We start from the raw sequence: 12,914 nt of genomic DNA, 5'->3' as shown, positions 1-12,914 counted from the left end.
ACATTGCGTTAAATCAAGCACCGGCTGCCCAGTTAAACTGTGACTATCACCAGGTAACATGGGCGTGTTTCTTGAATTAGCAGCAGGTGTTCAACAGCTGACAGATGAGGAGGAGGATGCATGCAGGTAAACTAAGGGCCTGTTGAGCTGTTGTCATTAGAAAAATGTCAGCTCGTTCTTTATGTTACAGAAGCACAGAGACACAAGACCAGGTGGAAAGAGACTATCGTTCGGTGAAAATGAGAATCTGAGAATGCAACATGTCGAACGTGGAGAGTGGAATGTGTAAACAAGCTGGTTAACGTATATATACACACACATATATTTACAACACACACACACAAACACACACGCAAAACAGTTAAGCTGGAACACCGGGGCTGTGAGCTCGGTATACTCTTGCTAGCAACATCTCCGAAAACATTGGAGCACTTTGCAAACATGTCCTATGTTGCAACCTGACCAGACATGTGAAGATTACGCCGCTACATTTGCAGCTAAAACAATACTAAAAGTGTAGTTGGTGACAGAAAAACGGGGTCTTTTCAAACTTTATGCCACAACCATTGCTGCCTGTGATTTTAAATGCATTCTGGGATACCTGACTGCCCCGAGTCCACAGTTGTAATCGATTATCTAGGATCGACCTGTCTTGACTTACTTTACATAGCAACCAATCAAATGTTAGAGAAGCTGCAGTGGCAGGGTTAACCCCGCCCCTGAGTTTGATGGGTGAGGCTGACAGAAGGGGCCAAAATGCCAAAATGAATTAAATAAATACATCACTAAATAATGAATTAAATATGTCAATAACTAGTTAAATGTGTCATTAATTAATTGTCATAAATATTTATTTAATTAATTATTTCCAATTTTAATTAATATTGCCACATTTAATTCCCTAGGGCCTTTTCTATTGCTGCTCCTAATGTCTGGAACAATCTGCCCCAGCACATTAGAGAGATCACTGTCCACTTTTAAAACACGTCTTAAAACCCATTTTTACTCCTTGGCATATGACACATTTTATGGTTTTAGACTTAGAGACTTAGAGTTTTTTATTGTCAATTTATTGTCATATGCGTAAGAAACACTGAAACAGAAACATTGTGGGTCTGTATACAAGAGCAGTTATAAAGTATAATTAATAAATAAATAAATAAATAAATAAATAAATAAATAAATACAGGTGGAGGGGCTATGGTCATTTAGGGTGGAGATGGTAATTTTACTGAGACCAGGATATTGCACAGGACCGAAACATATTGCACATACCAAAGATATTGCACATGAGCCAATAAAAAAAAAAAAATTGCACAGAACATGGAAAGACTGAGATGTTGCACATAGATGATCAATAGCAGCGTCAGAGTGGATGTGTTGGAGGAGTCTGTTCACACTCTCAGTTTGCATTAAGAGTTCTGACAGCCCACAGGAAGAAGCTGTTCTTTAGACAGTTGGTTTTGCACCTGATGGATCTGAACCTTTTTACAGAGGGTAGGATGTTGAAGAGGTGGTGGTTAGGATGGAGGTGGTCCTTCATAATCGCCCTGGCTCTGGAGAGACATCTTGAGCTGGCAATTAAGTCCAGGGAGGAGAGTGGACAGCCGATCACCTTCTCTGCAGTTCTGATGACCCTCTGTAGTCTCTTCTTGTCAGCTGTTGTGCAACCAGCGTACCACACAGGAATGGCGTGCACCAGCACACTCCGAATAGCGGCACGGTATAAGCACTTTTGGAGGTCAGTCTGCAGCCTGCTCCATCTGAGAACCCTCAAGAAATGGAGACGCTGCTGGGCTTTCTTCACCAGGGCTGATGTGCTTGTGGACCAAGAAAGGTCCTCAGATATCTGGGTGCCGAGGAACTTAAAGGAGGGCACCCTCTCCACATAGTCACCTTTTATGGATAGGGGAGGGGGATCAGTACTCCTTTTTTGCGTTTACGTGTGGACGAGAAATACGGAGTTCGTCACGCAACATCAAAGGTATGTGCCTTTTTTCACGTCACGCTGTGCGCCACGTTATTGTTTACACGAGATGAATTGCAGAATGGCAGATAGAGACAAAATACTGTTAATCTGACTATCTTCAGGTTTTACACGCTTACATTAGGGGTGCAACAATACTCGTATCGATATTGAACGATATCGAGCCAGTGCGCCCCCCCCCCCCCCCCAGGGGGCAGGCCCCACACTTTGGGAAGCTCTTCCATAGAGGAATACACAATACAATTTGATGCTAAAAAAAAAAATCCTCTTCCTGCAATCATAGTTGGACTGGAGTATTTGGGAAATACTTTTGAAATGCAGCTGGCTTACCTACACGGAAAACTTTTAAAAAACACACACACACACACACACACACACACACACACACACACACACTCTCACTATGAGAGCTGAAATAAAATGTCTGATTTGATTAATGGCCCATTGTATCCCACCAGAGCTTTATGTCTCGCAACAGCCAGCTCTGTAACTAACAAACTGCCTAATGAGGAGGAAACGTGGGGAATGATGGAAACATAGGTGAGCATTTATCTGGAGGCCACTGTGCGGGCTGTTTACTCATTACGCTCTTCCTTATCAGACATTCCCACCCTGTTATGGAAGCCCGACTGGGTACTCCCCACCCTCGCTATTTCCATCCATCGACGACCCGAGCGCAACAGACCAGCCCACTTCAAAACAGCTCCAACCACTACTACATCTCTACCCATACAGTACACCTCCAACTACACCACCAGACTTCAAGCACTTAAAAACCTGCGCAACAGGTTCCACAGATGTCTGTGCGATACGTGAAACTTGAATCAAAGTAGTAACGTGGGCTGGATGTGCTGAGACAAGCTGCTCTGCACGCTCCAACTCTGCATAGAAAGAACTGGAAGCGAGACTCTCGCTGTAACATCCCTCCCGAGAAGACCCTGCCTGGTATCGGCACATAGCCGGGGCTAGCAGCGTTCGGCTATTGCAAAGTTGAGCATGAAGCTACAGCAGCCCGTCCCTACAAGGGACAGCTGGATGACGTCAGCCCGAAACACGCGTTTACATCGCGGAGCTGTCGATCCAGCAGAACGACTAGCACTAAGTGTTGCTGTTCAGAGCTCAAGGTAAGGCGGGAAGGCTGAGTTCCGAGAACTTACTTGAAGGTGAGGATGCACAGCGGTCTGTAAGACTTGTGGCTCGTGTTGTCCGCCATCCTCTTGCCCCAAAAGTCGTCGCTGAAGATGTTTCTGAGGCTGGAGCCAGGTCGGACGTCCGGATTGTTGACAATAGCCCAAACATCGTCGTGCACCAACTCCCCGTGGAGAGAGTTGCTATAGCACAGGATACACAGGGCGGCCAGCGCGATGTAGCGACCCGCAGCCCACACCGTCTCCGGACGGACCGTCACCCGCGACTGCTGGCAGAATTTCTTGTCCCGTGCAGACGCTGTCATGTCGGGCCTGGCTTTCCCCGCGGCTCTGGCGGACTGAGAACGGGAGTAGCAGAGAATACGTCCATTCCACCTGGAGTGTAGCGGCTCTGTGTTCTGGGGACAGCAGGGATGGTGGAGATGTACTTTGCTGCCTTTAGGTTCTGTGGGAGAATGTCCTACTAGTAGGCCATTCCTAGTATTAGAAAATGTGAAATTGTCATTATTGTTTTTATTTCTGTTATATTTACATTACTCTTTTCATAAATAGTTGTTTCCTATTTACTATTAACAAGCCAAAGTGTAATCTGTTTTGTTTACATACAAAGGTATGCACTTGATTGGTCGTTCTTGACCTTGACAACATCAAAAACAAGTACATCAGTTGCCCCCTTAGATTCTAGTCTTTTATGGAGGGGGGAGGGGCAAAATCGCTGGCAATATCGTTCTTATGTTGTTTGGTTTGTTGTAAACCTAGTGTGACTTATATTTTTGAAAACAGAACGTATGACATTGCTGCTAACAAATAAACAGACACGACAAAAGACTGAAATAAGAGGAAGAAAGTAGATGGAAAAAATTGCCCTATGTAAAAGAGTCTATTAATAGATGTTATTGGTGAACCAAAGGCAAGATGAAGCCTCCATGTACGAGCTTATGTGAAGAACCTGAATGCGACATCAGCACAGATCGCGCCTGCAAACGCATGCGCAGGAGACGATACCTCTCTCGCCTTTTAAAATATCAGCCGCAGATAATCAATGCAGGCGGGGCCAAAACTGCACGAGCCCATCATTGTGAACGCGCTCACATGAGCTGTCCTCTTGCTCCGTGCCAGCAGCAGCAGCAGCAGAGTCGTGTCTGTACACCTTGCTGCCTGGTCACATCTGAGAAATTATTATTATTGTTAGGGAAGCATATTTTCTGATTCACAGACTTTAGTTTCTAACATCTCCTGTTCAATTCTGTGCAGTATTTCTGGGTTGTTGTATTTTTGGAGGGTTGTTATGGATGCAGACTATACCTTCTTTTTGGTTAATGCTAGCAGAGCTCTCACCAGCTTCAATCTGTAAGACATACTGCATTATTAATGTGGATGCTGATTAATCACTATAGTCACCTCAAGGTGCTTTATATTGTATGCAGTGTCCCAATTCTACTTGTTACACCCCAGCCCAGGGGAAACCGGCATGCAACACAAGGAAAATTTAAAAAAAAAAAAAAAGAAAAAAAGAAAAGGAAAATGCCCCCACACTCCCTGCTCTCAAGGAAGACGCACCAAAAAACAACTGCCACGGATTTTGCAACAGCCAGTCAGTTTATTAAGTCCCAAAAGGTAGCGGGCGTCAGGGGGAGCATGGCCAAAACAACAAACAAAAACTCTAGAAATGAAATGCAGCTGGCTTACCTACACGGAAAACCCCAAAAGCAAATTACAGGTGTCTTACCTGCCTCCCTAACCAAAAACAGGAGAAAAGGTTCCCAAAGAAAATGGCTTCTCACCCCTACAGCTACCAAGTAAAAAATATTAACAACTATTTACAACACAGCAAAAGCTTCCAGAATACAGATTCACACGCAGCCACATGCACAGTTCATTGGGAACAGGGGGGGGGGGGGGGGGGGGGGGGGGGGGGGGAGTTGAGAAGGGTCCTCAATTATAGCCGGCCTCTCCCAGTCCTCCACCAATGGTCAGCCTCCACCCGGAATATAGCTGCAATAACACAGGACAAACTATGCCACCCTCTGGTGTGGCAGACAAAAAAAAAAAAAAAAAAGTGCAAAAAATATCCATAACACTGAACCATAACATACTTTTTCTGCATAATCCATCATACAAAATGTAATCAAATGGAAACGTCTCTTTTTAAAACTTGTTTTATTAGTTTTAATCTTTTAACTTCATGCATCAAGCTAAAACTTATTAAATTATATGCAACATTCTCTGACTGGAAGAAATTTGTTTAACATTTAAACCCATTTCCTCCACATTCCAGCACATAAAATAAAATATTTTTTTTGTGTTCATACTCACTCTTTCAAATAGATGCAAGTGAGACACTGTAGAAAATAAATAAAGTCAAAGGCTAGTTGCTCTATTTTCCCCTGTAAAGCAGGACTGGGGTAGGCGGAGGTTTGCCCTGGTGCAGGTGTGCCGCAGCGGTCAGTTGAAGAATCTGCGAGTTTCTCTGTGAATTTCCCATTACGTGGTAGCGCACTCGGTGCTTGCTCGGAAGTTTAGGGGGTTTTTTTCCTCTGTAAAAAGAAGTTTTCTTCCCACGCACAACGGACACTAATGTTTTTGTCACTTTTTATGGAATCAAACTCAAAGTAAGGTCAGTACTTCCACGCTTTAACCACTGCATGCTCATACTCTCTCCCGGACTCGATATATTATCCATTGCTGATCTGCACACAGCTGTTGTTACGAACGTCACACTCGCTTATGTCACTGTCATGAGACACTCTTGCAAAAAAAAAAAAAATAAATAAATAAAAAAAAAATCACGATTTTAGTAACGCAGCGTGCTTACGGGAAAGTAACAGTAATATAATTACAGTTTTTGCAATAGTAATCCCTTACTTTACTCGTTACTTGAAAGAAGTAATCTGATTACAGTAATGCATTACTTCCCATCTCTGATTGTATGGTAGACCCTACAATAATAAAAACCCAACAATTATATGACCCCCTATGAGCAAGCACTTTGGCGACAGTGGGAAGGAAAAACTCCCTTTTAACCTTTCATAGCATTTCAATTTGTTAAAAAAAAAAAAAAAAAAAAAAAAGCACCCAAGGTGGAATCAAACCCACGGCTTTGGGGCTGAAGACACACTTGTTTACTCATCGCACCACTGGCAGGAGTGAGATAGACACTCAGAATCAGACCGTGATGGGGGGGCGAAAACGTTGTGTAACTCAAAAAGTAGGTGGGATGGCAACATAGTAGACTGATTAACATGACAATACAATACAATTTTATTTATATAGCACATTTAAAAACCCAAAGGCACACCAAAGTGCTTCACAATAATACAAAGAGACAACATAAAACAACAAAAGTACAGATTGGGCACTAGCACAGACAGAATGTAAGTAAGTAAAGTAAGTAAAACTTTATTTATATAGCACCTTTCAAGATAAAAATCACAAAGTGCTTCACAGAAGCTAAAACCTAAAAATAAAAATCAACCAAAAGCAAGTTTAAAAAGATGAGTTTTAAGCTGTTTTTTAAAAGTGACCACTGAGTCCACAGATCTCAGGCTCAAAGGGAGAGAGTTCCACAATCTGGGGGCCACAGTTACAAAAGCTTTGTCGCCTTTTGTTTTCAGCCTCGTGTGTTGGACAGCAAGCAAGCCCTGGTCACATGACCTCAGGGACCTGCTGGGAATGTATGGATGTAAAAGTTCACTTATATATGTTGGTGCTTGTCCATGCAGAGCCCTGAAAGTCAAGGTCAAAACCTTAAACTAGATTCTGAATTTAACGGGGAGCCAGTGCAGCCGAATCAGCAGGGGTTTGACATGGGAAAACTTGGAGGACTTGGTCAGAAGCTTTGCAGCAGCGTTCTGAACAACTTGCAGATGCTCCAAAGAGGCTTTACATAAACAAGTAAACAAAGAATTACAGTAGTCCAGACGAGATGAAACAAATGCATGAATGACAATTTCTAATTCGGAGCGCGATACAATGGGACTCAGCTTAGCAATGTTTCTCAAGTGATAAAAACAGGAGCGAACCAGAGATTTTACATGGGCATCCAAAGTCAGAGCTGAGTCAATACTAACACCAAGGCTCCTGATAGACGGTTTTGCAAATGTAGCAAGTGGAGCCAAGTTTTCCAAAACACTAGGTACAAAATTTTTAGGAGCACAAACAAGAACTTCAGTCTTCTCCTCATTTAGTTGAAGAAAGTTTCCAGCCATCCAACATCTAATGGAGTCTATGCACTTATGCAAAATCTGTAGCTTGGAAACATCATGGGGCTTAAAGGAGATATATAACTGAATATCATCTGCTCAATAAGTGTTGAAGAGGAAGTAAATACAGCAAGAACAATAAAGGCCCCAAAACTGAACCTTGTGGCACACCATAGGCAAGAAAAGTAGAAGAGGAACTGTACTTAGAGGTAGCCACAGAAAAGGATCGTTCATGCAAATAGGATTCAAACCAGTCCAAAGCAGCCCCTGATATACCCACCCAGTGTCTCAGTCTATCTAGCAGAATATGATGGTCCACAGTATCAAAGGCGGAGGTCAGGTCCAACATCAACAGAACGGAGCATTCTCTTGCATCACATCTCATCAAAATGTCGTTGGAGACTCTAAGGAGTGCAGTTTCAGTAGAGTGAGCTCTACGAAAGCCAGATTGGAATTTATCCAGAATGCTGTATTCATCTAGAACAGCTATAAGCTGCTTAGCCACAACCTTTTCTAAAATCTTAGCAATGAACGGTAATTTTGAAATCAGTCTGTAGCTACTGAGAAGAGAAGCATCAAGCTTAGGTTTTTTTTTAAACAGTGGGTTGTCACGGTTCTGGGTCCGTTGGACCCAGTATTTTGAGTTTATTATGCTTTGGTTTATTTTGCATCTGGGATTGTTTTATTGTTCTCTTGTTGTGGTTATGATGATGTCTATTATTAGAGTTTCTGTTTATTGGTGATAAGGATTTGTGTTCTCATGTGTGGGTTTAGGTGTCTTTTTCTGTCTGTCTCTCAGTGTCGAGTCTGCGTCTTTGTGTAGTGTTCTTGTTTCCTGTTTTATTGTGAAGGTCTGCGTCTCATGTGAGTGTGTTCAGTTTTACCTCTGTCTCGTCTTGTTAATTACTCCCAGCTGTGTCCACCACCTGTGTGTAATCTCCTTGTGTTTCTCTGTGTGTATTTAAGTCACGTCTTTAGTCATTGTTGTTGCTGGTCCGTCTGTGTATCCTCCATGTCCTACTCGTGTGTTCTCCCTGCTGTCACCATCTTGTACCGTCGTCCACCTTGCTTTATGTTCAGGTTCGTGTTCTTGTTCATGCTCTGTGGTTTAGTTGTCCCAGTATAGTTTAGTTCTCCGTTTTGTCGTTTGCCTCTCTATATTTTTGTATCAATAAATCACCTTCACACCTTCACGACTGCCTGCGCTTGGATCCTCTTTTTCCTTTTTTCACACGGCTCTTCCCACTCGCCGTGACATGGGTGAATAACAGCATTCTTACAATAAACAGGGACCTGACCAGAAACCAGTGAGGTATTGATAATTGTGAGCACACAGGGACCAATAGACTGAAAGACATTTTTAAACAAAGATCCAGGTAAAATATCAAGAGAGCAGGAGGATGCTTTCATTGAATTAACTAACTTGACCAGCTCTGGTAAGGACACAGGTAAAAATCTTTCTAAAATTACAGGCCTAGCTTGAGTTGGAGCAGAGAAGAGTGATACAGAAGGAGACATATTGTTCCTCACGTTACTGACTTTTTGGCACTAATAGATCAGAAAAGTTAAGTAAAATAGGTATCAAGCCTCAATACAGGGAGGAAGGTCAGAAATACAAAATATCTACTAAGAAGATAAAAACAGCAGTAAAATTAATAATAAAAGTTTAAAAATGGGTATTAACTGGTCTCCCGACCCTAAGCCAGGTTAAATAAGTATGCTTTCAATCTTGATTTAAAGGATTGAATAGAGTCAGAAGCACAAATAGAAGTGCATGAGTGTTACAGTTGAACTCAGCTGTGTGACCTTATATGAAATGCTAAACAGAAGCACATGTCACTGGATGTGACCGTCATGAACTTTTGAAGGCTTTCTTAACCACAGTCTGATAACCACAGGTTCATCTTCAAACAGACTTTATATGTCTGACCCATTACCTATTTATTAGAGCAGTGTAAGTGCAGATGTGAAAAACCACTGTTACACCTATTGTACACTTATTGACACCCCATACTAAGGATTCATATAAACACACTTTGAGCTTACATTATTTTTCTACTCAAACACTGTTTTTCCCACATTTTGAGGTTGTGTACTTTCTATAAAAATATATGCAAGTACATGAAATGGTTCAATAGATTGTTATTTAATAATTACTTGATCAATATTGTGCGTCGTACAATTCAAGATTTAGAGCTGTGTGTTTGAATGAACTGTATAACTATAGCTTGCTATAGTTTAGACTAAAAATTAAATTAATCTAAAATAAGTTACATTGTTTGGGGTTATTCTACAACATAATTATTCAACAATAAAAAATTAAAAACATATTTGTTTCATATGTCTGACATTGTTAAATGTGGTGACACAGAGTCAAAAATTCATTGCTTGTGTGACATGTGGCCCTTTTTTCCTTTGACCAATGATGTGCTGCTTACTTGGACCATTTGCTGTCACAGACGAATGTTTTTGCCCAGTTTTTGTCCAAAAGACAAAAACTGAAAAAAAATGTTCATTAAAAAAAAAAATAAAAAAAAATAAATAAAAATGTTTTTGTTTAGTAAAAGGACTGAAATTACACGGAACCTGTCACAAACAGTTGTTTTCCACACAAACAAAGCTCCACCACATCCGAACATCTAATCTTAAAGAAGATGTTGCAGCTCCTCCAACCTACGGCTGCGGCAGGCTAAACATGAGGACACAGATGACGCGCAGCAATAAACGCATACAATACACTTCTGCAACATTTGCTCCCTTTATTCCACATGCAACTGTCCAATATACAAATCAGCACATGGGATTAACTATTAAACAAATGCACATAATGCACAAACAAATAACTGCGCTAATTACCATGCCAAATCACTACTTGGCCTATGGCATCAACCAGTGCACAAATATACCTAAATCATCAAGTTACAGTCTTGATACATCAAAATCATTCAAGCTGCGGTCAACAGAAAGTTTTGCCTCATGCTCACCCTACCTTTCTGCTCATCAACATCAGGTGCGGTGAACAGGTGAGTGCAACCACATTTATCCTCTACCACACCCATGAGACACGCCCCACACCCGTGCACCAAAACAGTGAGTCCATTTAAACCAACCCACTTAGTCAAAAAAGAGCAACTCATGGCTCCTACAGAAGACAAAAACAAATGAAATCTGTTTTACTCAAGTGTTACCTTTAAAATATCTGTGGGAAAAATCTGATGCTACCCCGAGAACACAAAGCCTCACTGGAAACCATGACAGCCTTGCAGCCCTCTGTCTTTCTGGAGTGAGGTGACTGAAGTCTGTGTCTATGAGAGCGATCAAACACTGACACTCTGGCCACGCAGACCGTGACAAAGCCCAAAATGCAGGACTCTATGATAAGGGCAGTGCGTTTATTTACAGTGATGTAACAGTCCAAACAACAATAAATCCCGACTCCCGTTCCATGTCTTCTCCCTACTCCAGTGCTTTGTCTACGTTCCGTTTGCTGCTTCCTGGTTTCCACAAATCCTCCTGGGCAAACACACAAAGGCAGCCGTGAGTACCTTACACAACGGCAAACTGGCACTAACTTTGCACATTTGCTGAGACTGACAAGGAAGTCACTCAACGATCCAGCATCTGAGAGAGAGCTCCACCACGCTCTAAAGTAGCTCCTCCTCCTAGGTGCTGCTAGTGATGGTAAATGCGATTATTTTTACTGAATCGAGTTTCAATGAGTCACTCACCAAAGTGAATCAGGTTTTTTTTGAGACACTGAGTCAGTTACCCAGAGAGTGCAAAAAAAAAAAAAAAAAAGGTACACTCAAACTTAATTTGTTTCTCTGCTGCTAGGATAAGTGATTGAAAAAGAAAAAGTACTATTTTTATAGAGCAAAAAAGAGAAAAAAAGATTTCTAAAGGGAACATTTATTTTTATTTTATTTGTATTTTCCTCAAATGTGTCAAATATATATTTCTATATATATTTAAATGTCCACTGAGCTGTGAGCCAGGGGGCAGTAATGCGCCTTAACATTGGTTGCCAACCAAAAAGAAGAAGCTGCGAGCCAGGAGGGAGGGGGTGAGTGAGTCCTGAGCAATGGCTGTGTCCGAATTCAGGGGAAGGATGCTTAAAATGCCATATTTGGAGGCAATGACGTCACAGCGACGCGACGAGGGCTGTCCGAATTCAAAGAGCACTCAAAATGTGGCGACAAATGTGTCCTACTTTTCCGCAAATTTGAGGGTTAGTCGTGTCCGAATTCAGGGGAAGGATGCTTAAAATGCCATATTTGGAGGCAATGACGTCACAGCGACGCGACGAGGGCTGTCCAAATTCAAAGAGCACTCAAAATGTGGTGACAAATGTGTCCTACTTTTCCGCAAATTTGAGGGTTAGTCGTGTCCGAATTCAGGGGAAGGATGCTTAAAATGCCACATTTGGTGGCAATGACGTCATGGCGATGCGACGAAGGCTGTCCGAATTCAAAGAGCACTCAAAATGTGGCGACAAATGCGTCCTACTTTGCCCTGAATTCTAAGGATGGTCCGATGTATCCTTCATGTCCTACTATATCCCAGGATTCATTGCGGGTCATAGAGGAGATTTGTTTCTGATAACGATGGTGGTCGAAGCAGGAGAGGAAAACACTTTCAAATGTAAGTATATGAAAATCTGGTTGTACAAAAGTTAAATTGTTATAGCGGTCGTTTTGTTAAGCTTTGGGCATCTGCATAGACATGTTTCTTTTATTTAAAATAACCGTAAACTAGCTTGTATCGGGGGTCCCGCGATCTTTCATGTATTGCTGCTTACATACAGCTAATTTTGATTTTTTTCAAATTGGTGATATGTTAATTAATTTATCTTATCTTAATTTATTAAATTAAAACGATCACCTCTTCACTGGGGTGAAGAATTGGGCCGCTACGGCGTGGATGTACAAGAATAAATCAATTTACACATCATATTCATATGAGTGCGGTCCTATTAACCCTCATGCTGTACAGCAGCGGTCCCCAACCTTTTTTGCGCCACAGACCGGTTTATGTCAGACACGGAGCGGCCTTTAAGGTATCGTGGAAAAATACAACCACATAAAATGATCCGACCAAGACAAAAACTGTGGTATTTTGTAAATATAATAATAAACGTGAATGTACTGTGTAATTGTGTAACTTTATTAGCAGCGTCCTCCTGAAAATGCGCCAGTATTGACAGTAACATCCTCCTCTCTGCTGCTTAATGCTCTCTGGTCGCTATGGTAACGTGTAAATATTTCTTTCAAAATAAGACACACAACTACAACAAGGAAAAGACTCAGGGAAACCGAGTTAATGATAAAAACCCTGAAAACCATAAATTTCACACCTGAGCCTTAACTCTCGTGGCCCGGTACCAAACGACCCAGGAACCGCTGCTGTACAGAACCTGTGATGTCCAGACGGTGTTCCTGTGGTCTTCTGCTGTGAAAACTTTTGGGTTTAGGGATTAACATAGTTGCCATGGTTTCCTTTCTTCTCTCATTTGTTGTGTGTGATCAGGACAATTCTGGAGAAGATGGGCCTGCAGGGGAAAGTCACCACCTGGCAGGC

At 41.9% G+C, this 12,914-nt stretch overlaps 1 protein-coding gene across 3 annotated transcripts in view; it reads right to left on the bottom strand.

The window, feature by feature from the left end:
* The window catches only part of tmtc1 (transmembrane O-mannosyltransferase targeting cadherins 1), a 68,760-nt gene extending 65,135 nt beyond the window's left edge, over positions 1 to 3,625 (bottom strand). For all 3 annotated transcript variants that reach the window (XM_063501076.1, XM_063501077.1, XM_063501075.1), the window contains exon 1: positions 3,145 to 3,625. In XM_063501076.1, coding sequence (XP_063357146.1) covers positions 3,145 to 3,440 — 296 coding nt within the window. In that variant the 5' untranslated portion in view covers positions 3,441 to 3,625. The remainder of the gene's footprint in view (positions 1 to 3,144) is intronic.
* Between the last annotated feature and the right edge of the window lie 9,289 nt (positions 3,626 to 12,914).

The sequence above is a fragment of the Pelmatolapia mariae genome, linkage group LG17 (assembly GCF_036321145.2).
Source record: "Pelmatolapia mariae isolate MD_Pm_ZW linkage group LG17, Pm_UMD_F_2, whole genome shotgun sequence".
Classification (NCBI taxonomy): Eukaryota; Metazoa; Chordata; class Actinopteri; order Cichliformes; family Cichlidae; genus Pelmatolapia; species Pelmatolapia mariae.
Note: the sequence above shows the minus strand (reverse complement) of the source record. Positions and strands in the feature narration are given on the sequence as shown.